The sequence below is a fragment of the Pleurodeles waltl genome, chromosome 11 (assembly GCF_031143425.1).
Source record: "Pleurodeles waltl isolate 20211129_DDA chromosome 11, aPleWal1.hap1.20221129, whole genome shotgun sequence".
NCBI classification, from domain to species: domain Eukaryota; kingdom Metazoa; phylum Chordata; class Amphibia; order Caudata; family Salamandridae; genus Pleurodeles; species Pleurodeles waltl.
The window spans coordinates 819,418,101-819,445,862 of record NC_090450.1 but is presented as its reverse complement, the minus strand read 5'-3'; the positions used below and the strand labels follow the sequence as shown (position 1 = coordinate 819,445,862).

The window sequence follows — 27,762 nt, the reverse complement described above, 5'->3', positions numbered from 1 at the left end:
GGCCCTCATGTGGATGCTGATCTGAACATTAACTGCTAGCTTAACATGGAATGCGAAGAGCACATTAATGATGAAGTCCAAGCTGATGCTGAGGCCTTCAACATCAGATGAGATCTCAACGGCTAAAGGTACATCTACGTTCACAAGTCACCAATGGGAGTCTCAAAGAAAGTCTTAATGTTGTGTGCATGCCCGCTGAACAGGAAATGGTGAGTCACAAGAAATACCCCCTGTTACCTGAGTTCAAACGCTATACCTAATAGTTTTCTCCTCATAAATCCCTGATTGGTCTTCAGGCAAGCCTGCTCTTTGCTTTCCTTTGTGGGATCTCTTGATACAATCCTGAATGGAATGTATGTTAGGAAAACACACCACACTCAGTCCATTTTTCCTTTGGGACGTTTTATCACTTCAGGAAGTCTACTCATCATACATCAAAGAGAACAAACATAACGGCTTAGAAAACAGTTGAGACACTCTTGACAAAAAGAGGTAAACTATATTTGCAACCACAATAAACAAACATTAGCAACGCCAATAGATTTCGCCTATGCAAGTACTATTGGCTCTGTAATAGTTTTTAGCCAAGTTGTACAGCACAGCTGTTGTGCAACACAGATGAACGTTAAAAAAAAAGTGATATGAGGCGTTCAATGCTGAGGGCTCAGAGCCTGCACAGTAGGAAGCAAGGTCCTACCCAGAGGAATCTACAAGTCATGGGGCCAGATGTAGCAAAGGGTTTTACCCATTCTATGTCTATGGGAAAATGTGTTCGTACATATGGCCCATGGAGTGGTGCAGGACATGGGCAAAAGTAACACCCTTTGTTCAGAGCGCAATGGGCTTATCTTTCGGAAGGTGAGCGGGGATACAGGTACATTCTAGCTACTTGTTCATGTGTATTACAACCCAACAATTTACTGACTAAATTAATTTATGTGTCTAAAATTAAGTAATATATATATATTTTTTAAAACAACATAATAATGTAGTTTAAAAATGTGTTCTTGAGGGATATTATTTTTTACAGTCCAGGACCTAAAATCTGTTGAAACTGCACCAGCTGTGGTGACCTACGAATCGTTAAAGCCAAAACTGCTGAACCGAACAACACATTTGTAATATTTTTGCAACCTGTATAGGATAACAAAAAACGAAGGATATGTTATGAAACATAGTTTGAGCCTGTCTCCAGTGCTTGAGGTACAGAAGACAGGGTTAGGGAATTAGGAGGGAAAATCCGAAACGCCTGTTATGTGGCAAGGGAATCGTAGCTAGTAAACATACGTTTATGCTGGTAAAATGTCTGTGACTTGTGAAATAAATTATTTATATCACTGATTATGAAATACGGCATAACAGCGTAATGAAACTTTGATTTTAGCAAATGAAAAAATACTGTCAGTTTACAGATCATTATTGTTAGGTGTTGTGATTTTGTAAGAAACTAACAGTGATTTGCTTAAAAAAATGTGAATTTGTTTGGAAAGCTTGGATTAACGAAAGTGATCAATTAACAAATTATAAATGCAATAAATATAAACACTTTACTCAAATGTTCCTTTGTGCATGCAGTAATGGGGCAGTAGCGCTGTCCTAGCAATGACCACAGTAGTGTCTATGAACTTCTAAAACCAAAGCGTCATAAGCAGTGGCTGTGGCGTGGCCGGTGAATTTCTACAGACTTCACAAGACTTGCTCTTTTTTGCCGCGACCACTCAAACCTGAAATTTCCAAGAGACGGGAATACCACTGCTCCTTACCATTCTCTACAAACCAAAAGCAAATAGCATGGAACACAACATTCCATCTCCCGGAACACTCCATTTAAATATGGGCAACACCAAACTGGACCTGAAACTTTTCCTTTGCGATCCCGTCTTCATCAGGGAAAAAACTTCAACAGAAAAAGCCTTGGAATATCCAGTAGGTTTCGTTTCTGTGCCCCCTCCTTGCCCTCCACTGTTTTTCCAGCACTCCTGCCTGCTGTCCTTTGTCACCCTCCGGCCCTCGATGTGTTTGTCATATTGTTTGACCCGCCCCCCGCTGATTTATTTATTTATTTATTACATGTCACCAGTTCAGAGAGGATACACTGCAAACTGAACGGACCCTGGCACGTGTAAGCAAGCAGAGGACTTAGGCCAGGAGGGCTGCATGCCATATTAGGGTCATTTTCCTACTTATATTGTGCTGTGTCTTACATACAACAACATCAAGAAATGATGCTTAAACGGTCCCTGGGGGCTCTCCACCATGCACAGCCTGGCGTCTAAATATGAGGCAACACTAACTGGACGAGCAGCGTTTCTTTGCGATGCCGTAAACAGCAGAGTGATTTCCTTTGTTGTGTTTTTTTCCCTCAGGAAATGGGGAAGAGTTTCCCAAGCTGGCAGAGGCATTTCTTTTTCAATGTAATGACTATTGCGCGCATGGTACACTGAAGCCTTTACATTGAAGGTGAAATGAGCCGATCGCCTCATTTCACTTTCACTGCTTTGGTGGTTGCCGGGCCGACTCAGCCCGAGCACCAAACCACACAGGAGAGGTATTGTTGGAAAGGGTAGAACCTCCCTTTCCAATGGTACATGTCCAAAGTGAATCCCTCCTTGGGGAGCTCCCAAGGAGGGCGATCCCCAAGCTGGGATCCATCCCACTAGACACCAGGGATTTTTGTGGGGAGCAGGGAGCATCCCCTTAAGCAAGGGCTGCTCCAATATTTGGGAATTCTTTTTTGCCATTTTCTGCCTCCCAAGGGGCAGATTGGCCTTAGTTGTAGGCCAAACTGCCTCCTCCACTTCTACTAGACACCAGGGATTTTAAAAGAAAATACGTTTGGGAGAGGCCCCTTTGGGCAAGGGCCGTTACCCATTATGGGGTGATTATTTATTTTGGCAATTTTCTGGTCCGCCCCCCCAGGGGGACAGATTAGCCTTATTTTGGGGCAAAAACTGCTAAGCACCAGAGATTACTTTTTTCTTTTTTTGTAGAGGTGGGAGCTACCCACCATGGCCACGTCCCCTCCCACCTCCTAAAATAAACAGTCTTTCTAGACATCAGGGATTACTTTTTTTTAATTATTTGTCTCAGTGGGGGCATGCCCCCAATGCCTCAAAATAGGGAAACAGTCTTTTTGCGCCCTCTCCACGGGAAGAAAGATGGGTCTCCCCAGAAAGCCCACTAGACACCAGGGGTTACTTTTTTAATTTGTATTGGTGGCAGCCGCTCATCATGGACATGCCCACTGGCTCTCCCCCCCCCCACCACCAAAAGGGAAAGTCTATCTGTCCCCTCGGGGTGGCAGATGGGGGCAAATATCCCCATCTGCCCCTCAGGGGTGGGCAGAAAGGCCACTAGACACCAGGGGATTACTTTTTTTTGTAGGGTGAGGGCTGCCCAGCATGGGTATGCCCATGCGCCCACCCCCTCAAACATTGGGAAACAGTCTTTCTGCTCTCCTGTGAACTAAAGCATCTCATCCTAATGGCAAGTAAGAGGGTATTTGATTCTTTTGGGTGTTGTTTTTACAAGTGGGCCAGGAGAGTTTGGCTAACTTTCAGTATCATCCCACTTGCAATGGTGAACAGCTGCACTGTTTGGGCTTGTGTAGGCTGCCACCTGGAAAAACCTACCAGACCCACTTAATTCTGAAAACTAGACATCTGCGGGAGTCCAGGGTGGTGTGCTTCGCATCCATCACACACCATTTTCTTACCCACAATGCCCTGCAAACCTCAAATGTTGACTAAAACCACACATTTTCATCACATTTCTGTGATGGAAACTCCCAGAATCTGCAGGAATCCAAATAATTCATACCACCCTGCATTGCCCCACTTCTGCTGCATACAAATAAAACAACAATAATCCCTGGTGGGCTTTCTGCCCCCTCTTGAGGGTGCAGATGGGGCTAATTGGCCCCATCTGCTCCCCTCAGCTGCCCCCGATAAAAAAAGAAAATGCTGCCCCACTTGACTGGTTGGGCTTAGTGCCACAGACAGGAATGTATCCAACCAATGCTATTAGGAGTCCCTAAGCAAGGACTCCCATTGCCCTTGGTTGGATAAGCTCCTGTCACTAGCACTAGAACCAGCCACACAAGTGAGGTACCATTTCTATCGGGAGACTTACGAGAATGCTGGGTGGAAGGAAGTTTGTAGTTCTGTGCAGATTCCAGAACTTTCCATCACAGAAATCTGAGGAAAATGTGTTTTATTAAAGACAAATTTGGAGGTTTGCAAGGGATTATGGGTAACAGAACTTGGAGAGAGCCACATGTCACCCCATCCTGAATTCCCCTGGGTGCCTAGTTTTCAAACATGTACAAGTTTGCTAGGTTTCCCTGGTGATGTCTGTGCTAGGGCCCAAAATCCACAGCTAGGCACATTTAAAAAAACAAGTCAGTTTTCACTGGAAAAATGTGATGTGTCCACGTTGTGTTTTGGGCTGTTTCCTGTTGCGGGCACTAGGCCTACCCACACAAGTGAGTTAGCATTTTTATTGGGAGACTTGGGGAAACACAGAATAATAGGACAAATGTTATTACCAACTGTCTTTCTATGCATTTGCGCCTTCCAAATGTAAGACAGTGTGTCAGAAAAAAGACATTTTGAGAAATGCCCTAAAAATCACATGCTAGTATGGGTACCCACAAAATTCAGAGATGTGCAAATAACCACTGCTTCAAAACTCTGTATTTTGTGCCCATTACATAGGTTTCCTTGACACCTATTTTTCACTTTTTTATTTTACCAAGTGAATTGCTGTATACTCGGTACACAATGAAAGACTATTGCAAGGTGTAGCTGAGCTATTGGATCTGGATACCTCAGGTTCTTGGTAAACCTACATGTCCTATATATCCCGCAACCAAAAGTGTCTGTCAGACAAAACAGTATATTGCTTTCGACAATCCGCCATAGTTAGAAAAAGTTACAGATCAAAACAGAGACACAAATGGCTGTTTTGTCAACTCAATTTCAATACTTTTTTATTTCAATTGTTACTTTCTATAGGAAAACCTTGAAGGATCTACACAAATGACCCCTTGCTGAATTGAGAATTTTGTGTACTTTTCAGAAATGTATAGCCTTCCGGAAACCACTATTTACACTCATTTCTACCACAAACTGAACGGAGGTTGAGAGTACAAAAAATTTGAAAAATCGACTCTGTCCCAGTAAAATGCCAAAACGGTGTTAAAACATTTGGTTTTCTGATTCAAATTTAGCAACACAAACCATTTCATGCCATTAGCAGGGAAAAAAGACACTGTCTTCTGCAGCACTTATTTCCTATTTTTCCCAGAATTTAGCTGTACTTTTGTTACTTTCTCGGTCCCCTCCAGGGGAACCCACAAACCCTGGGTACCAGAATCCCCAGGATTATGGAAAAAAAGGACACAAATTTGGCGTGGATAGCTTATGTTAGAAAAAACTAATGGAGGCCTAAGCGTGAACTACCCCAAATAGCCCAAAGAAAAAAAGGCTTAGTACGGGGAGGCATAGCAGCAAAAGCGTTAAGGTAATCAGCAAAAAAAAAACAATGACAAAGCCAATAGATTTAGCATAGGAGCAACCAATTGGGTTGCCAATGCTTTTTCGGTTGAAGATTTCTCCCTGGTGAAGATGGGATTGCAAAGGAAAGTTGTTGGACCAGTTAGTTTTGCCTCATATTTAGATGCCAGGCTGTGCATGGTGTAGAGCCCCCAGGGGCAGTTTCTTGATGTTATTGTATGTAAGACATGGCACATTATAAGTGGGAAAATGACCCTTAAGTGGCGTACAGCCCTCCTGACCTAAGTCCTCTGCTTACTTGGACATGCTGGGGTCCGTTTAATTTGCTCTGTATTTGCAGTGTATCCTCTCTGAAATGGAAAAATGTAAAAAATAAATAAAAAAAAACCAGAAGGGGTTGGGACGAACAACATGATAAACACATTGGAGGGCGGGGGTGACAAACGACGGCAGGCAGGAGCGGTGTAAAAACAATGGAGGGTAAGGGGGTACACAGGGGTGTGTGAAGGAGAGGGACTGCAGAGACATGCACTCATAAGAGTGCATGTCCAAAAGCAACAAAGGAGTCTGTGGAATGACACTAACCACAGGAAGCAGTACTTGGCCCAAGCTCCACTAAAGGAACCAAAGACTGAAACCCAGCAGGAGGCTGGAGGCAAGGAAGGAGGCACTACCAACAGGAAGTAAGAAAACTAGAGCTAAATGTGAGACAACCAGTGGTAGGTAAAGTGAAGTAATGGCCACGCTTTAAGTCCCTGTGAAGATGTTTTTTTCCTTTTCAAAGGATTTCGCAAGCATGGTGCAAACACTGTGCAGGCAAAACCTAAAACAAAGTCAAACACATAGAAGATATGCGAGGATGGTCAATGAAGCAAGGCATCTGCGTGATTTTCCAAGAGAAAAGTAAACCCAAAATGAAAACTCTTCAAGTGACTACTATGCTGTCTGGCAGACTAGCACATTCTCCCATGTTAAAGATGATGACAGTTTGCACCATTCTCGCTTTGTTTTCTACTTTGTGAATGGGAATTAATGTTTAATGATGCTGCACATTAAATTTAACTTAACCAGTATTGAGTTTTTTTGGCATGTTTACCTGATGAGACTATTTTCAAAAAATCAAAACGTTATCCCACATGCATAAAGAGATATTCTCATGTCATAAATCCACAGTTCAGATGATGGAGTACACTTTTTAGAATGTGAGAAAAAGGTTCCTATAAAATTCAATGGATCAGAGGAATAAGAGTGCATTTTTGGGAAAGGGGTATAAAATACCAGGTTGAACATAAAGCAAGAGAGTATAACAGGATACGTTTTAAACATTAGTTTATTTTATATAATTGATCAGAAGAATTCATCTTGTTATAAATCTAGACATATACATCACGGTTTTTATCTTCCCTAGGTTCTTCTGAGCAGAGAAGGCTGGGTGGTAGAGGGAGGGCATTCATGAGGTAAGGCAATTGGGGCTTAGTGGTAACTATGGAAAGTAGCTGCTTCCTCGGGAACAGCAAATATTCAACAATAACCTTTCGGCTTGTGCCATCCTGCCTCTTAATTATAAAGACCCTCACCCCATGCTGTGGGTACACCCACCTGTTATCCTAGCACCAGTATGGAAAAGCCCATTAGGGGTCCTGCTGCCTATACCCGTTAGAAGTGCTATGAACATTTGCCCTTGTAGGCATCACAACTGCTACTACTATAACCAAACTCAACATATAAACTAACTCATTTGTTTTAAAGTGCTACTTAACAGCGTTGGATTAACAAATATCATTACGAACCCCAAAATTCCACCCAAAAGGAATTTGTGAATTACACCTAAATCGGGAAAGAGGGAAATTGACTTACAAAGAACCCTGTTATATTATTCATCAGACATAGTCTTGGTCCAGTTCCTTGGAAGGGCATTGAAGACCCAAGGCATGCCACAGGGCACATACCATTCATCGCACACTTAGGCAGGCCACACACTGTCAACACGTCATATGGAACACATAGGCATGACACAAGCACATGTCTTGCAGCGCATCCAGGATTGCCATATGCACACATCGAGACAAGGCAGAACATTTACCATGTGGCACATCAAAGAATTCCAGAAAGCGTACACTGTATGGCATACCCAAATATAACCACTAGCCACATACCAAACAGCCCACCATGGAATTACTCGGGACATATGGCATGCATTGGCATACCACAGGACACATGCAGCATTGCACACACGTGTGCATCAGGTAACATGCCATATGACATACCTGGCCATGGCAAATGACTTGTACCATATGGAAGATAGTCATGCCAAAGGATGCGCACCACATGGCAGACTCTGGCATCCTACACAGTACACACTCAATGACCTACAGAAATTGTCTCAAGACCTGCTGATTCTAGCTCAACTTAACTATAACAGGAATCAAGGTTTCAAAGAGTCAGACATCTCAGTATCTATATGTCTATTTCTGATTTTTATGTTTTTATTTTTACCTTCTTTTTCTTGCATCTCCAAAGCTGTTGTTTACTATTGCAGCACGTGAATCCCCACAGCTGGGTCCTTAGCCATATACAGTTCACTGTGGGATGGTAATGTATAGCAATTTGAGTGAGCTATGCACTCTCTGCTGTAAAGTACAGCACATACTTTACAGTCATAGAGGTTAGGGTATGTGCTGTGTTGCATCCGTGTATATGCTATACAATATAGAACATTCGTCATATACTGTATAGCATACTGTAAGGGCTTTTCTCTTACTTTACCTAAGCTTTGGCCGGACATGAGCTCTGTGGGCTTCTCTGCGCTTTCCTGCTGGGGCCGCATCTTTCAGTTTTGGAATGTTTCTGCTTGAGGGATGTGGCGGCGTCCTCAATGAGGGCCATCTTTGTTTTTTCCCCATGCGCTTTGGATCAGGTGAGCTGAGGCGTGTTAGGGTTTTTGAGGTGATTTCATCCCTCCGTGTTGGCATGTCAGTAGTGCCGCATTAGGAGGGGGTGGATGGGAGAGATGGGGTGCAGGAGGAATTCTTATTACCACTGGGTCATTTGCTTCATAGCTAAATTTAGAGTATCTTTTTCTTGTAGACAAATCCTGAAATATGTATATTCACTGCTGGTAATTTGGACTACTTACTGTTAGCATTATTCCTAACACAAGATGGCCGAATCTCCTTCTGGATAGAATCACATCCTGTTTTGCACCATTTAAAGAGATTACTTTCTGAGTCAAACTGTGTCGTTATTGTTCTTGCTTGATTGCTCGCTTGCTGGACTCGTGGATTCTTCACCCTCTCTGGTTCCTTCTTGTTTATTCTTGCTACTCTCCCACTGCTTGGCCTGGACTGGCGGAAGGTCTTTCTGGTTCTCTGTTTTCCCTTCCTGCTGAATATTATTTCTGGAGTAATACTAGGATTGCAGTTATAATCTGGTGTCGTTTCTGGAGATAGAGACCATTCCTAAGCACAAAAAAGACTCTTCAAGCATTGCCAAGAGAGCTCGCTATTCATGCACACATACTCTTGCCACAAGGCACATGCATGAATGATCACCAAGGTATGTCCAAGCCACAATCTTTGTGGTACTGAGAAACAGTGGCAAATCATTAGACCCTGCAGTGCGGGGGCCCGACCTCCAGGGGGCCCTCTCAGCACAGTACACTGTGGAAAGCTGTGGCCTGACAGATCCTGACTGGGTTCAGGAGGGCCCCTCCATGTGCTTTGCAGGGGGGCCCCCTCAAGTTTTGTTTCGCCACTAGCACCCAGATACTTTATGATAAACCCGGGAGTCCCTCAAACACATTGAATATGGAAGGCCAAGGCGTATCATTGGGCGCGTTTCATACAGCACTCTCAGGCATGCCACTGCAGCACATAGAGCATTTTACACTCGGTCTGCTTCAGGCATGTGACGAAAGTAAAAACGTGCTTCTGTAAACAGTATAAATCAAAGGAAGCTGAGAGGTTCTTAGGAATCCCTGACTTGTGAAGGAAAGGTGTCTCATTTTTGTCACCACACATACCACAGCAAATCATCAGCTATGCTTCAGCAATGTTTGTATCTAGTCATCGATGCAATGCAGCTGGTCATAGCTTAGCCTGCACCAGGAGATTTAGTTTTTCTTTAATGAGCAGCAAGTTTTTGGTTTCTCGCGTTTTGAAAGTTTTTTTTCATTTTGTCACAAAACCTTAGTTGAACCTTCTGCACCATATGTAATGAAACAATAGTTGAGACTTCAATAATAGGTGAAGCAATGATTGAACCTTCTGCACCATGAATGATGAAAGAATGGTCGAGCCTTCGGGACGGCATAATGAAATAATGATTGAACCTTCAGGAACATGTGCAATAAAACAGTGGTTCCATTTTCAGCATCATGGAGGATGAAACAATACTGGGACGTTCAGTAACGTGTTATGGATCAGTGGTTGAACCCTCAGCAACATGTGATCAAAAAATGACAACACCATGCATGACGAAACAATAGTTGATCCTTTAGCACCAGATTCTATCACATACATATTTTGCCTGTCAGGCACTATAGTATTTGATATATACACAGTGCGTAAAAGCAGGTTGCCATGTAAGAACACATGTCCTAGGCTCTCCTGTGTGCCTAATGGTGTTAGGGAGCAAACTGCTGTGGGCTCTGCATTGGAGTATCCATTGTGCCTAGAAGCAGAGTTTCCGACTATCTATGCACTTGCTCACACATTTTCTGAGCATTGAAGTCTAAAATTGATAAAGGTGTCTATTAATTATCTCCTCATTTACAGGTGGTAACCTGCTTTCATATGGATTGTTACAGCCTAATTCCAGTTTGGTTGGCAAAGATTGTTTTGTTGGAATTGATCCTCATAAAGTAAGACCAGCTTCAATTCCAGTCCGCAGATTGCTGATGGAAGGGCTGGAGTAGGAAAGGGTTAGGCATGTACAATGTGGAACATAAAAAAAAAAAATGAACTATTTCCCACAACAATCCATCTACATTCCACTATCCCACCGCATGCTACTATTGCTCTACTGTATACCATTTGTTGTACATCACAAATGGAGTATTACCTGAGACCAATCTCAAGCCAGCAAAAGAAATGTAAGTAAGTGGAATTTAGACTATGGTTTGTCTTTTCTTCAGCATCTTTCATTCAAACGCTTCAGCAGATTATACTCCCACAAGCTAGGAGCGTCGGAGGTGGAAACCACATCCTAAAATGGAAATGAGCAGAATACAGTCTCCAGGTGACCGAGTGTAGCATCCATTCTTCAGTGGTTGTAAAACGTAAGAGGAAGCTTGTTGGCTCGTTACAGGTAAAGCAGCAGATTAGGGTCTTGAGAATAGTCTGGTAATATTCATTTTACACCAAATCCGAAGTCTCTTAACCAGCTGACGGACAGCACGGAATGGAGATGGGGTGGTGAATTAACAGGATGAGAGTCCAAAAACAGCACCTCTGAAACCCTACTATGTCCTAAACAGGATTTTTGTCCTACTAAAGACACACAAAGCATAGCCTGATGAGAAGCAACCTGTTCTTGTATAATGGAGAACAAAACGACTGGGAAAGAAGTGGAACATTACACAGGATCATGCAGGCGGCTCTTGAGTGAGGAAATAGATCAACAGGGATGAGAGAGACTAAGAGAGGACAGCAAAAGGAATTAAAAATTAAAGAAGGTCATAGCCGTAAGAGTGAGAGAGGGGAGGAACAACATAGTGGCACGAGGGAGAGGCCCAGGCTAGCAGTAAGCTTGAGAGCCAGAGAAGATCAGAAAGAGAGGCCTACTAGGGGAACCGTGTCAGTGACAACAGAACTGTATGATGGAGGGACAGGGCAAAACAAGCATTGAGAGTGGGTTCATAGGACGGGGCAGAGGTGAATGAGAGATTGAACGCCCAGGAGGTCAGTGAGACTACCCAGGGTAGTAGGGCTGAGTAACTATAAGCAGAGCAGCATGGTAGATATATTAGGTGTTTCGGAAAAACACAGTTCAGCTTGTGAGAAGCTAAAACAGAGGAATGCCGGAGAAAGAAGCCAGGTAAGCGGTGCTCTGAGTGAGAAGCCTTTAGAGGAGAGCGGTGGGAGGGAGGTGCAGGAAGCAAAGCAATGCCAAACTAGGGGGCAAGAGTTGGAGGGTTATGAATAAAAGAAGCCTCGTGGAAATAACCAGTGGGCATCTGGCTTTGTAAAACTGATGGAAGGGAACGTGGGGAGCTTTGAAGAGATGAAAGGTAATAGTAAGAGGAGCTTGCATGTACTAGTGGGCCTTAGTGGTGGGAACAGAAGATACTTGGGAGAGCTGAGGCAGGCTTGCGGAGCTGGCGCAGGAATGAGAGGGATCTGGGGTAGCTGAGAGGGCCTTCGGAGAACTGAATAGAGAGAATAAGAGAGCCTTGGTTGAGCTGATATCTGTAACACAAGAGACCTGTGTGAGCTGCGGGGTAATCATGGAACAAGCCTCGGAAATATTAGCAGTAGTAATGGCAGAGGCCTAGGAGTGCTGAAGGGTGGGAACAGGAGAGGCCCAGAAGTAGAGAGGTGGAAATGGGAAGGTCTGGGGGGGGCAGAGTGGTGGGAATGGGAGAGGCCGCTGACAACTGGGCAGTAGGAATTGCAGAGGCCTTGGGGCGCTTAGTGATGGGAATGAGAGAAGCCTGGGTGAGAATGAGAGCGCACACAAATGTCAAGGAGAGTAATGAAAGCAGACTAGAAGCGTCTAGTGGTAGGCACGAAAGACACTCAGCAGAGCTGAGTGACAGAAATGAGAAAGCACCTGGGCTCCAAGGATTGAGAAACCCATAAAACCAGGGTCAGGATCTAGGAGGCCCACTGGTGAGAAGAGGTTCATGTAGGATTAATCAGTAAAGCCAAGGGCACTTTCCATCCGGTTCCTTAGGTTTCGGATCTTGTCCTCGTAGTCTGGGTCTGGTAACAGCACCTCTACGGTGTAGCTTATCTTCTTGGAGTGTAGGTAGCTATAGGTGTTGTCGAAACGTATGACATCTGCAATAAAACACAGAATAATAAGAAGCAGACAGAAGGTACTCTCTATGTGCTCATTATCCCTCATTTACCATTCACCTTAGGTCCGCCTCTGTCTCCACTTGCATGAGTAGACTTCTCCACATACCAAAGCTTGGCTTTAAATTCCACCTCATACCCCATGTCACCATTTGACTTCCACCGCTGACTCATTCTCACAATCCGCACCCTCCCTGGATTCAATCTCACCACTTCTCCTCTTCAGACAAAATATCACCACCTACTTCCTCTGTTCAGATTCAGTCTCGCCACTTATCTTCACAAAAAATATAACCCAGTGCTTCTCTCTCATTCACAATCTTATCGTCTGTCTCTCCCTGGCAAACTTTCTTTCACAGACCTCCTCCTCCTCAAAAGCTGATCTCACTAAGCTGCTTCTTTCTAGTAGTCAATCATGCCACCTTTCTCCTCTGTAGCTATTTCATCCCCTCTTCGCTCATTGTATGTAGCCTGAGACTTCCAAGGCCTTAACAGTCCCATATGATCAGCTGTGAAAACACCAGCTAATTTCTCTTTGAACACATAGCTATGATGTCCTGGTCTCAGTGCCTACGTTCTTAACTGAGGACTAAATGTATAAAAACAACCACTTATTTGTACTATGGAGGCCAATGCAACTTTGCTTAACAATGCCTCTACATGGCTTGTCTACACCCTCCTTTCTGCTATACTAGGGAGAAAGGACACTGGTTGACTTGCTAGTTGACCAGGTCCATATCACTGGCATCCTGCCTACCATTTAGTCTACATTATTTTCTGTGATCTTGACTTGCTGTTAAAACCTGTCTGCCTTCCTCCTATCTGATCTTCCTGTGGCTGTACTCAGTTGTCTCTCCCTCATTTTCTTTTTAACTTTACTTGCAGTTGAGCCTAGTGCATACCGGTCCTAGCAATCACTGCTTTTTATTGTTTGCTTTGCCTAGCTGCATACGTGTTTGAAAAGAGCAGTTTACGTTCCAGTTTGTTTTGTTTGCCATTTTATAGTTGTTAACCAGTTTCAACGAAGGTAAACTCCTGTTGTGGGTGCTGCTCAGTGCAAACACGTGACACTAATGTCTGCTGAGTCTGGATGAGCTGTCCATTCACATCCTGAGGGCAGCTGTCTTCCACAACACTATCGCATCTGTAAATATTTTGTTAAATTATTTTCACACAATTGTGAGAGTCCTTACATCTGTTCAGAGACTACTGAACAAATAAAGGTAAATTATTGAGGGGGGCATGTCTGAATTTTTTATGGAATTTAAAGTAATGGCTATTCTTTCTCAGGGTTTCTGGAAGAGTGCTATACTTTGCACCACTGACTCACAAAGATATACCACCTATCTGCTAGAGACTTCTAGCTGCAGATTCCTCACCTTAGAACAGGGGTCTCCAACCTTTTCTGTAACAAGAGCTACTATGTTCGATAAAAATAGTCCCAAGCTACTAATATTAGTGATGAAGTAGTGACCACCCATCCAAGATTGTCAGCAGTGATCATGTCAGAGCATTAGGCAGGCTCTAAATAGGTAGTACATAACAGCCATAGCTGCACACCCCTGACACCAGAGTAATAATCTGAATAATAAATCTCTCCAAATCAAATAATAGATTTAAATACATTTTGCAGATTCAATCATTTTTCTCCAAACAGCACTTTATGAGTACTGAAAGTACACACATTTTCATTTAGAATATATGCCTTTTAATTTTGGCAAACCAATAATAATTCAACCAAGCAAAAGCTTCTATAGTAGTTGGCGGGGCTGCACACAGGAGAACTACTCACAGGGACTTGGAGAGCTACTGGAAGCTCACGAGCTACTCGTTGGAGACACCTGCCTTGGAATAATCCCTAGGCATCAGACTGGAACCAGAAATCTTTCATGAGCAGTACCCCTGTGCATCGGTACGTGGCATCATTCAACTCTGCATGATGTCATCAGCATTGTCAATGCCAGAAGTGATGTGTGCGGTGCTTATATAGATGCCACTCCAGCACCCTGACGTCAGTTATTTTCTTTCCGCACCAGTCAGCGCAACTCTGGAAAAGAGGTATCCCTCAAATAACTGACCTTTTTTGTCTCTTTTGTCAAAGTGTTTTTAGACTTTGTCCCCTGTTGTGGCAGGGACATCCATAAGGAAGGCTGTTTTGAAGCCCTATGGAGCCTACCACCGACAAATGTTGGTGACAGATCCACACTTCTTCTGTCTCTGGTGCCTCAAGCATGACCTTGATGCCAAGACCTGCATTGATTGTCGCGCCATGCACCCCAAGGGCTTGAGGAAGGTGTCCCTCAAACTCCTTGTTGCTTGACATGCAGCACCAGAACGGTTTTGATCCTGGCCGAGAGAAAGGTCCCAGGATTAATCATGGAACCATTCCAAGCACTCGTCCTCACAGTTTAAGTCATCCCAGCATTCGGGTAAGTCCCACTATTGAAAGAAGAGCAAAAAGTCGAATAGGTGATGGACTTCGCCTTGTCCGTCAAAGTCATTGGATGAGCTGAGGGAGACTCAGCACTGAAGGCCTCCCCCTACTCCTTTGAGCCTGCACCTGGGTCATCCGCCCCTCCCTAAGTTCCCAGGAGCCGAAGCAACCCCCCACAAGTTTATAAATTTCATGAGGCCATGCACCTTATACTTGGGTGGCCCGTGCCTTCTGGAGCACCTTTGGGTCCTGTGAGCTCAGATGGAGCCCCTATTGGTCTTCCTCCGGTAGGTTCGCCCCCTGGCATCAGTCGGGCCCCTTCTGGTCAAGCCACCTAGACCTTCATGGAACATCTGTCAACGTAACCGACGAAACAGTTCCCATATTCATCCCTGACTCAGATACAGAACTGGATGGGGGTCATCCGATTCTGGTGTTGACTGAGGGCAGACCACCCAGGCTGGAGCTTGTGCCTTATTCCTGTGGGTAAGAACTTGGAGATGATTGGGAGGGCCACTGGACCCCTATGAATACCAGCCCCTAGATGTCATCAAGGACACCTGGTTTGAAGATCTGGCAGATGATGTACTGAGGGTTTGGTCCAAGCCCTGCACAGCAGGTCCTATGAATAGGTTGATTGCCCGCTGCTATCGCCCTGCCCAGGTGGACCCTAGTTTCCTCACAACACACCTCACCCCTGAGAGCACATTCCCTTCCTCTTCCCTGGGCAGGAAATCCAAGAGGCTGGATACTTAGGGGAAGAAGATGTTCTTTTATGCCAGCCTGGCACTGTGGTCGGTGAACACCGCATGCCTTTCCAAATGATACTCCACTCACTCTGGGACTTGGTTGCGCAGGTGCTGCCTATGTTCTAGGAGGAGGTCCAAGCCGTACTCTCTAAAGCTATTGCTGGCAAGAGAGGGGGCTGGATACGGCCGATTCACTAGGCAGAGCAGTTTCATCGTATGTGGCCTCATGTCGTCACACCTGGCTGAGGATGACTGGCTTTCCTGGGGATGTCCAGACCTCCCTCATGAGCATGCCCTTTGATGGCTTCTGTCTCTTTGAAGACAAGGTGGACTCAGTGCTTCCAGGACAGCTGGGCTATGGCCTGGTCCTTGGGCCTATCCATGGCCCCTCACCCACCACTGTCCACCTTCAGCTCTTTTTGTGGCCACGCAAGGGGCTTCTAACATCTCCAAATGCCCAGCCATCACAGCCAGCAGATTTCTCATTCTTTGCATGGCTGAGATGTGGCACCCACAGGCCATGTGCTACCTACCTGAGATAGGCTGACGAAGGACCACATCTCATTAGTCCACCAGGAATTGCAAGCTGTCTTGGCCAAGCAAGCCATAGAGAGGGTGTCGGCATCAGAAGTAAGTTGTGGTTGTTATTCCCGCTACTTTATGGTACCCTGAAAGGACGGAGGCGTTCGTCCTATCTTAAACTTGCACCCTTCCAATTTCTCCTGAAAAACAAGAAATTCAAAATGCTCTCACTCGCTCAACTCCTCTCAGCCCTCTACCCTGGAGACTGGATTTAGCGCTGGACTTGCAGGACACATACTTCCACATTACCATTGTGTCTGCCCACAGACGTTACATGCGGTTCATGGTGAGCCATGAGTACTTTCATGTTTGATGTGCTCCTTTTTAGCCTTACCAGCTCCTCTTTGGTGTTCAGCAGGGGGATATCAGTGGTTGCAGCTCATCTGCGGAGATCAGGGATTCCAGTCTTCCTCCTGTCTTGATGACTGGCTGTTGACCCCAGGCAGTTGTCCCCCACCTCCAGACTGCAATGAAGCTCTTGCACTCATTGTGGTTCACTAGCAATGTGCCAAAGTCACACCTAATCCCTTCTCAGGTGCTCCCTTTCATCTGAGCTGTTATGGACACTGTACATTTGCAGACATATCTTCCCTAGCAGCGAGTCCAGGATATTCAGGCTATAATACCAAACCTGGATTCGGGTATGTCTGACTTTGAAGCTGCTGAGCTTCATGGCCTCCTGCTTGTGATGAATGCCTGTTGGCATATGGGGTCTATGCAGTAGAAACTAAAGCTCTAGTGGGTGAGGCATCAGGGGAAGCTCTCCAGCATGGTCCAGATTTCAGAGGGCACTGCAAAAGATCTGCAGTTTTGGCTGACAAATTGCAATTGGGTCAGTGGCAGAACCCTCACCATTCCCCAAGCAGATCTGATGGTGGTGACAGATGTATCACTGCTGGGCTGCGGTGGCCATCTTGGATAGGTGGAGATCAGATGACTATGGTCTCTGGCGGTATCCAGACTCCACATCAGCTTGTTGGAGCACTGAGCATTTCGGGTGGCATGAAAGCCATTCTACACTCCATCAAGGGAAGGCTAGTGCAGGTGTTCATAGTCACCACCACTGCCATGTGATACTGCAAGAAACAAGGCCGGGTGGGGTTGTGAACCCTCTGTCAAGAGGGCCAGCTCCTCTGGACATGGCTGGAACATCAGGGCCTTTCCCTGGTGGTTCAACACCTGGTGGGTTCTCTGAATGCCAGAGCAGTTGAATTTTGCCGAAGATGCCTAGCAGATCAAGAGTGACGTCTCTAAGAAGAGGTAGTACAAGGTCTTTTACATCAGTGGGGAGAGCCTTGGTTAGATCTATTCACCACTGCAGAGAATGCGCAATGTCAGCAGTTTTCCACGCCGGAGTTTCCAAGGCAGCCCTCACTACAAGATGCGTTTTGTCTCAAGTGGAGCTCCAGGCTCCTGTACATCTTTCTGCCAATATCTCTCCTACCCAGAGCTCTCAAGAAGAAAGGAACAACCAAGCCCAAGTCATCCTTGTGGCTCTGGACGGGCTTGGAAAGTTTGGTATCCAAAGCTGTTGAACATGCCCATCAGTCCTCCGATCAGACTGCCCCTTTCGGAGGATCTCCTTTCGCATCAGCAGGGCAGTGTTCTCCACCTGAACCTGTCAATGCTCTGCCTTCATGCATTGAGATTGAGCAGTGACAGTTGACTGTTTTTGACCTTCCACCGAAGTCTGTAATCCTATTTTGGCAGTTCAGCAGTCCTCCACCAAAATGGTATACATCGGCCGTTGGAGCAAGTTTTTGTAATGGTGTACAGACAAACAGGTTGACCCTTTATCTGCACCGTTTTCCCAAGTTCTTTTGATAATTCTTACCTTGGCCCACCAGGGCTCTGCATTAGGCAAATTGAAGGCTCATTGGTCTGCTAGCCCCACTTTTCTGTGGCTATCAGATCAGCTTTTCCTTTTCAAGTCCCCTATTGTAAATAGGTTCCTTAAAGTTCTTCAGCACGCTTTCTCCCGCTCCCTTTGTTATGCCTTAATAGTACCTCGATTTGCTTCTTACATTTCTGATGTGCACTCCCTTTGAGCCACTTCAAACTGCCCTATTAGGCTCCTGACAACCTTTCTGGTGGCAATTACATCTGACCGGAGGGTCAGTGAAATGTAGGCACTGTCATCTGAGCCTCCATACATTTCTTTTTACCCAGAAAAATACTGCCTGGACAGTCAGGCCCACCAATGGGCACTTTGCCCCTTTCAGTCCTTTAGGACTTTCTAGTCTAAATTGAATTTGCAGACCCACCTCTGGGGAGGTACTGCTTGGCAATATTAATCTAAGGGAAGGACTCTGCAGCTAGAAGTCTCTATGGGATGAACTTGTTACTTACCTTTGGTAAGTGCTGTTCCCTTTTCAGGGCCCTAGTTTCACACACCAGTGGTCAATGTTCTTCATGGCACCATGCTCCAAGCGTGGAAAGTCACAAAAAGAAACTGACATCAGTGCCCTGGGGTGGAGCCTATCTAGGCACCCTGCACATGCCATATGGTGTGGACGCTGCCACTGTGTGGAGTGTACCGACACTACTTACCAGCGCGCAGGGGTACTGCTCATGAAAAAGTCCTGGATGCAGCCTGAAGCCTGGGGATTATTGTAAGGTAATGAGTCTACAACTAGATAGTCTATAACAGAAATGCTTTACTGAAGGTAAATAATTTGCTCACATTTTCTCTAACTCAAATTGTAACAGCAGCATTTTGACCATGATGCAATCTTTGGGTAGAAGGTTCAAAAACCTACAAAGTCTAATCTGGAAGACTAAACGTAGGTATTCAATTTTGCTATATAGTGAGGCAATGAATTATAAGTGGAACATGTAGTAGAACTTACAGGTAAAAAAAGAATTCTGCAGAGTAACAGAAACTTCACAGTCCACCAGGATTCCTAAATTTTTCACCACAGCAGATGGGTTGAAATATGCACCTGCTGCGGCAGTCTGGCTCTCTAAACTGGAGAGCCCTTTGGCTCCACTGACTGATGGATTTAGTTTTAGAAAGTGGTCCACACCGCCCACCTCGCAGCTGTATATACTTGGAAGAAGTTACAGTCTTGTTTATCAGAAAAAAGAAAAAGCTGCATCTGATCGACATACACAATAATGCATTTCATGCAAAAGGAGTGAAGATCAGAATTACCAACTGCTCAAGATAGAAATAGTTTCCAAGTGCCTCACCTTAGGGGACTCCAACCTCCACTGACTTCACAGTATATTCGTAAGGAGACAAATCTATTGTGTATCAGGAATGAAAGGATTTAATTCATGCCAGTGACATAGGCTGGATACCAGCCTTTGGAAAGGACTGGAGCAGTAGGGGATGTTGATGATTTTAAAGGCAGAAGGAAGATAGTAACAATCCACCACCACCCAACCCCAATGCTGAGGTCTTCACATTGCCAATGCAAATTCTGGGTACTCATGCCTGGTTTAGAAATTATTTTACTGGAGGGTCTTGTGTCTTATTTTCACTCACCGCAGGGGCAACATTTTACCATCACCGCCTGCTCATGTACCGCTGGGTATGTTGTGAGCTACCTCACAACAAATGTAAGTGTTTAGTACATGTTTAGCTACCACATAGCACATATGAGCATATAGTAGATGGTGCATCACCTCACACCAAATGGGAATGCCTATTAATTGATGAGTTACCATCCAGCTGATCTAAATATTTGATCAGCATTATTATTAATATTAGAAATGGGTTGTGCTACAAAGTCAAGTAGCAGTTGAGACAGAATTGAGTCATTCCTGTGCAAACAAGGTTAATTATTTTGGGATTCTAAATGATTAGTATTTGTCAGGGGTGAGATACTGGCCTCCATTTTGAGATTAGCTGGTACTGATTGGAGGATTTGTGTCCCAAGACTGTCTGTTGCACATCCCATTCAACGTTTGGATGCAAACCCAGCAGAGCTTACAAAAAAGGTGGAGTCTTAGCTACCTGGTTTTTAAATCACTGATACCTTTGCAATGTCTCTGGAGCTCTTCCCACGCCAAGGAATTCTTTCTGCTCAAGCACACTGTGTGCCATGTGCAGCCTCCCAGCTTCCACTGAGGGTAGATACTACCTGCTTCTTCGTGCTTCTGAAAGAAAGACTACAGTAGGTAGAACACCTGCTCTTCTTTCAGTGCATTCAGTGTTTTTTCCATATTTGCATGTGTGTCATTAAAGGGACACATGGGATGGGCTTTATCTATAAGCAAATAAAGACACTCACATAGGAAACACATTAGCACACTACGAGGCGCGGTCAAAATTATTTTTGAGTAACAACGACCTTACTGAGGTCTGCCAATAGGATTTCTTTAGAGTGGGCTTGTGGGAGAGTCCTTCACCAATCCCTGCCACAGACGAGCTTTATTTCTCAACCCAAGGGATTCTGGTGATAGGGTGCAAACGGTGGAAAAGCCATTGGAGGTCGGAGAGTGGCAGACAAGTCTGTGAGCCATAGAAGTGCTGTGGCCCTCCTGCTCGAGATCGTAAAAAGGTCGCCATAATGGAGTGGCGTGCTTTTTTTTTATTTGGCCTTATAAGTGGTTCCCTCCACAACGCCAAAAGGGTACCAAAAGAAGGGGATACAACTGACCTTCCCCTCCTATATGGACCTATAGCAAACAGGGTTTGATGGAAGGAGATATATGCTTTTTGACTCTGGAATCTCCTGATGAGTACTACCCACATGAGTCTAACTCCACAGTTATCGAAATTTGCCAAAGAATAGACAAAACACCTCCTTTTTCTGTTTGTAATTTTGATGTGCTAGAGAGCTTTGTACGGACACTGGAAAGCAAAGCGCAGTAGCTAGAGAAGACCATCCAGCCTCTCCTAATAACAGGAAAAATCTTTAAAACTACATGAAGAAGCTGCAAGAGGGTTTGAAAAACATGGCCCAGCACTATGTTGCAGACTCCTCATGGATACGAAGACTCAGACCAATTTGACTTTCTGTCCACTTAGATGACAGAGGAATCATGAACACCTGTAGAGGACATGTTTTTTCAGCATTAAGGAGACACTTCGGCGTCTGTACTGCCAATCCCTTAACAGGGAATCAATCAATCAATCAATCATTTGATTTATAAAGCGCACTACGTACCCGTGAGGGTTTCAAGGCGCTGGGGGGTGGGGAGGTGCTGTTGTTACTGGTCGAAGAGCCAGGTCTTGAGGAGTCTTCTGAAAGTGGGTAGGTCTTGAGTCTGTTGCAGGTTGGTGGGGAGGGTGTTCCAGGTTTTGGCGGCAAGGTATGAAAAGGATCTGCCGCCGGAGGTCTTTCTTCGGATGCGGGGGACGACGACGAGGGCGAGGTTAGTGGAGCGGAGCTGACGGGTTGGGGTGTAGAAGCTGAGTCTGTTGTTTAGGTAGGCTGGTCCGGTGTTGTGGAGCGCTTTGTGAGCGTGGGTAAGAAGCTTGAAAGTGATCCTTTTGTCCACGGGGAGCCAGTGAAGGTTTCTCAGGTGGTGGGAGATGTGGCTGTGGCAGGGTAAATCGAGGATCAGCTGGGCGGAGGCGTTTTGGATGCGTTGGAGGCATAGTAGGTCTTTTGCTGGGATGCCTGTGTAGAGTGCGTTGCCGTAGTCCAGCCTGCTGCTGACAAGGGCCTGTGTAACTGTTCTTCTTGTTTCTGTCGGGATCCACTTGTAGATTCTGCGGAGCATGCGGAGTGTGTTGTAGCAGGAGGAGGAAACTGCGTTGACCTGTTTAGATAAGGTGAGGGAGGAGTCGAGGATGAAGCCCAGGTTGCGAGCATGGTCGGACGGTGTCAGTGGGGTTCCTAGTGCGGTGGGCCACCAGGAGTCGTCCCAGGTGGAGGGGGTGGGTCCAAGGATGAGGACCTCCGTCTTGTCCGAGTTCAGTTTCAGACGGCTGTTTCTCATCCATTCGGCGATGGATTTCATTCCATCGTGGAGGTTGGTTTTGGCGGTGCGCGGGTCTTTGGTGAGTGAGATGATGAGCTGGGTGTCGTCGACGTAGGTGAGAATGTTGAGGTTGTGTTGTCGGGCCACTTGTGCCAGGCGGCCCATGTCGATGTTGAACAGCGTCGGGCTGAGGGATAAGCCTTGGGGTACACCGCAGATGATGTCGGTGGCTTTGGAGCGGAAGGGGGGGGAGGTGGACTCTCTGGGTTCTGCCGGAGAGGAATGAGGTGATCCAGTCGAGGGCTTTTCCTTGAATTCCAGTTGCGTGGAGGTGTGATTTCAGGGTGCGATGGGAGACTGTATCGAAGGAGGCAGATAGGTCCAGGAGGATGAGGGCTGGAGCCCACTCTCTACCCCTTCTTCAGTCCCCCCTGATATGGTTATCCTTTTATCTTTCCCCTTCTCTTTTTCTCGTCTTTCATTTTTATGATTTCTCTCCTTCGCTCAGAGCTGGAGCCCTTCAGAACCTTATCTGTAAGTCTAGTTCTCAAGTGTTGGCATCTCTCATACGTCCTCTCCAATATATAACCCCTATTCTTATAGTATCACAAATGAATTTGTTCTTCAGGTTCAGGTGTTTCACCACAGCAACATGGGGGTTACGGAAACTACTACCTTGCTTCCTGAAGACAGTGAAGTTTCAAGACCTCTAGACAAACACCAAAACTAGAATATTTTTTTAATTTGGATTAAAGATGCTGTTGGTGAAATCAGCCCTTGCCTCTGCAAGGTCTCTACAGTCAGCAGAAATGTCTATTCTTGAAACAAAAACATGTGAAAAACGGCATCGAGACCAATCACCATAGCCAATAATAAGAGAGCGAGTGTGCTAGATTCACATCTTGTAATCACTGGTGGCGTACTTCCTCATAGTTTTTTAGTATTTTCATGTTTATTTGTATATATCAATATATTTTGTTATTGTTTGTATTTTTAGACTATGTTGTATACTAAAGGTCTTCTGTATACATGGAAAGTTTGACACTTTGGGGGTCATTATGACCCCGGCGGTGAGTGTTGATGTGGCGGCAGTACCGCCTACAGGCTGGGGGGACATACCGCCACATTATGAGAATGGTGGGTTGGCTGCAGCCAACCCGCCACTTCTCCACTCATACCGCCATGCCAGTATCAGCCTCCGGGCCGGAGATGTCAATCTCCAGCCTGGCAGGAAGCCTGTCTACCATGGTGGTAGGCCCTACTGGTGTCAGGGAATTCTTTCCCTGTCACCAGTAGGCGGCTCCCTCACCCCCCTCAACACCCACCTGACGCCCCCCACTTCCAGACCATCCAAATTCCCCCCTTCCGATCCTCTCTCTCTCCCCAACCCCTCCGATCCTCTCACTCCCCCATACACGCACATGCACACACCCGCAGCACACACCACACATACACCCAATCAATCACACTGGCATACACGCATTCAAACACGCATACTTCCAGTCATGCTCGCACACATTCTTACACACATTAACATTGACATGCAGACACGCACTCACTTCACCATTCTTACACGCATTCACTCACATGCATACACCCACGCAAACAACACTACACACACAGATGCATTCACACACACACTCACACATTCATGCACACAATCAGACACACACACACCTTGTTCTAGGAGGTCTTCTGGCAGGGAACGGGAAGGGGCGCTGCTACCGCCAGAAGCGCCCACCAGGTCGCATCACAAGTCATGACACGGCTGGCGGCGTTCAACTGGCATGGCAGTGCTGGTGGTGGCAGTGCCAGCTTACCACCGTCCGCCAGTATGATCTTTGCCGGGTTTCCGCCCTCCTTGTGGCGGAAGTCCGGCAGTGATCGTAGTATGGCGGACAGATGGTAGCCGCGGTGATGGTATTTTAGCGGCCGTTACCGTGGCGGTAGTTTTTTTTTTCCGCCAATGACATAATCAGGGCCTTTGTCCGGATGATGGTCTTCAGTACTTGTTAGACACCTGGAGACCGAAACGTCAACAGATTGACAATTACAATTTTCAACTTGAGGGATTTACAAACCTCTCCTCAAGAAAATATTTTTGTAAAGACTGTGACAAAAGGAACACAGAGTGGTTGGGTGGTCACCGGGCTGTCACGGATCACTATTTGGACCTTAAAAGAACTTTGGCGATTTTGGTTGGACAACAGGATAGTGAGATTTGTTTTTACACTAACTATATGAAATTAATATGATCCAATAAATTATAATTTGTGTTGCTAAACAAAGTAGTATGCCTACTATAGCGCTTTTTGTGTTATGCATAATCTGTTAGATGTTGTACTGCTACTTTGAGCATTTTATATTTAGGGGTGTGTACTCGTATGTAGTGCCATCCCCTTACATAAGTAAATGAGTTTAAATTTCTCCTTCAGCAGACATTTTTTTCTGTATGTACCCAATATCCTGTGGGATTACTAGGTTACCCTGTCGTGTTGTACTTGCTTTTAATGGGAGGCACAGAAATATGCTCAACCCTTCAAATATGGCGTACAGAAGTATTTCTGTGGTTTTTCTACGCGTTCTCGAGACGGGGAAATACAGGAAAGCTCACACAGAACAGCACTGCTAAGAATCTGCACACAACAATACAAGTTTGGGAGTTGAATAGAGATGCACATGGCCATGCAAGAGAGTAAACAAAACGTTTCTGAATGAAGACGGTGTCCAACAGTGTCTGCACTCTGAGGGTGCTTGGCAGTGTCGGCACGCAGAGGGCACTTGTCTGTGTCTGCACGCAGAGGTAATTTGACAGTGACTGCACGCAGATTGTGTTTGCCAGTGTCTGCACGCAGAGGGCGCTTGGCAGTATCTCCGTATGCAGATGAAGCTTGGCAGTATCTCCGCATGCATATGGTGCTTGGCAATGTCTTTGCACACTGAAGCCTCTTAGGAGCGTCCCCGTATGCACAGTGTACTTGTGTGCCTGGCATTATCTCCACACAGAGGATGCTTTGCAGCACCTTTTTTTCATTCTCGACTTCAACTCAGCCCTCAGCTGTGAGCTTGGAGGTGCTGTAGCTTTCCTCAACATTGATGTCCTTGATATCGACAAGATATCCTTTCTCACCTTGAGTTCTCCTGTTGGGTCTTCTCCTTTAAGACTCCTCGGAGTGAGACAGGAGTGCTGGTAAAGGGAGCAGTCTGTCATCACTCCTGGGATCTTTCCCCAGAAAGGGATTCCTGCCTTTCCTTTTGGCCATGCAGGTGATCTTCTCACACTCTCTCAAGGTGGCACAGGAGCAGAAGGTGCAGTGATGAGATTTTCTGGGATTATAAGATTCTGGCAGACATAGGATACCAATTCAGTGGGGACCTGTTTTAGCCATTCTTCTGCCACATTCTAATCATTTCGTAAAAAGAAGATTTTTTTGCAAAAAAAAACTTTTTTTCTGTTGGGGGGGAAGAAACTAAATATACCCTAGTCCTAAAGGACGTTGAGTGAACCGATTTTAAAACGGGTTCTGAAAGGTTTTTGTAAGCGGGAGGGGGAAGTTTTAAAAAAAAAGCCAATCTCAGTGCCCGAAGATCCTGTCAGAAGGAGCCGTAATAAAGAACTGGCTTTTAAAGTAACTTAATGGAGTTGGCAATTTAGCCTGCTTTGGCTGCTAAATTGTACATTTGTGTATTTTATGGCCTTTCTGAAGTAAGGCAAAGATGTTACACAAAAGGTGACTTTGGAAAAAGTGCTCTGGAATCTCTGTATGTGGGCGGTCTATTCAGTGCATATGATTATCAATGGAGGTCCCCCTCAAGGAGAATACAAGCAAGGCCAGAACAGTTTCAACACTGTTCAGGCACATAAACTAGGTGAACGCTCAATCTTATGGCACAGCGAGATTAGTACCCACATCTGGGTGCCTATCTCCTACTTGAAAGGGATCTAGGACTGTTTTGCACGTGTGTTCTCTTATGGAAGGGGCATGACCTAGCATCTGAGGCTGGCATTTACCATGGCTGATATTAATTTAAGTACTCCATTATTGATTTTTCTGTTATTCTTAGATAAAAGGCCACACCGCTGATGTATCCCTTTGTCTCCATGAAAATCAGAGGGTACAAGTGTGCATGTACAGATGAGAAAAAGCTTAAAGTAAATTGTGGAACTGTATTAACTTACAGACACCAGGGTCGGTGCAGATGAGGGAGCCATCTTCTGGTACTAGATGTGCATTGTACCGGTCAGAAGTGACCACCTCAATCATATCTCCAGCTTTCTGTCGCTCGCCTGCCTTCGTTTTCCGGTAGACTCCAAAGCCAATGTCTTCTGAGTCTGACTTAAACTGCCACCTGTGGAAGGAACCCAAATTGGTAAGACAGGGTGCTTTCACTTTTGGGAGCAAAACACTGTGCAAAGTCAAACTAACAAATCTGCTAAGGGGGAGGAATATACCTGGGAAAGCCATATCAACAAGCAACCGTCAAGTAACATTGGGGGCAAGAAAAAACAACCACTCTTACAAGGGTACAAACAAACAAATAAACAAACTGGGGCAAGCCACACCATAAAACTCACTGGACAGCAGTACACCAGGGAAAACCGCACCAACAAATCTCTCCCGGACAGCAAAATACCCAGGTGTGAAAAACGTATGTCGTGGGGGGACTCACCTAGCTAAGCAATACCAGCAGCATGCCTGGGGAGCCAATATGGGCTGCCTCTTAGTGCAGCAGCCAGAGGCACCAATGTAATGTCCTAACACAAAACACATGAGGCGCTTAAAGCAAAACATTGATCAGACAGAAAGATTTTCAAAGACTTGCACAACTGCCACATATGTGATTCCCCCATAATGTTGCCAGGAGGGAGGGGCAAGGTGTTGTACCACTCATGCATAGAGAAATCCCCATTTGTTTTCTACCATTCCTCCAAAACAGCATTTCCTGATTCAGGAGGGTAGATTAAAGGAACAGAGGTTAAACATAAATATCTGTCAGCCTGATATTTTTGCAGGGTTCCAGTGAGATTCAGCCTCATCTTCACATTTATAAGGAGCACACTATGTGGGGGTTTCTTGATGCTGATTCTCTTTACTCTGTAGTCTCCTGAATGTTCTCATCAGACTTTGAACTTGAAAAGTGGTGGGCATTTCTGGGGAAACTGGTCTCACAGTTTGAGCTCAAGGACACACCTCACTTCTTGGTTCCGAGCCTATGGGAAGCCATCCATAGCATGTGCTGGATAGCTTAAATGAAAATAATTAGCTTAGTCAAGTCTATAAATAATTGTGGGCTGGTCCATATCAAGGCTCAGCAGTTTTTCTGCACAGTGGAGTTGGAGTTTGCAAGCCTTGATGCCTTCGTAGATTCTTCATGTAAGCAGCAATTCTTCATCCAACTAACAATCTAAGCTTTTTACAGCTTTAGTGGTAGTTGATCTCAGGCTTAGAGTTATAGGCTGTCTCATTAAAGCACTGATAGAAACCCCAGTGCCAATTTTGGAACCAGTGGTGGATTTTCAAGCCTCTTCTAGACTTGCACCAGTCAGTCAGTATCAACAGCACACAGCTGTACCTAGGCTAAAC

General features: G+C 45.4%; 1 protein-coding gene across 1 annotated transcript in view; it reads right to left on the bottom strand.

Moving 5' to 3' along the window:
• Window positions 1–6,839: 6,839 nt before the first annotated feature.
• LOC138266167 (SEC14-like protein 2) overlaps window positions 6,840–27,762 on the bottom strand; it is a 157,466-nt gene continuing 136,543 nt past the window's right edge. The window contains exons 11-12 of the mRNA XM_069214637.1: window positions 26,358–26,527; window positions 6,840–12,517 (exon numbers count right to left, since the gene is read on the bottom strand). Of these exons, the coding sequence (XP_069070738.1) occupies window positions 12,369–12,517; window positions 26,358–26,527 (319 nt within the window). The 3' untranslated portion in view covers window positions 6,840–12,368. The remainder of the gene's footprint in view (window positions 12,518–26,357; window positions 26,528–27,762) is intronic.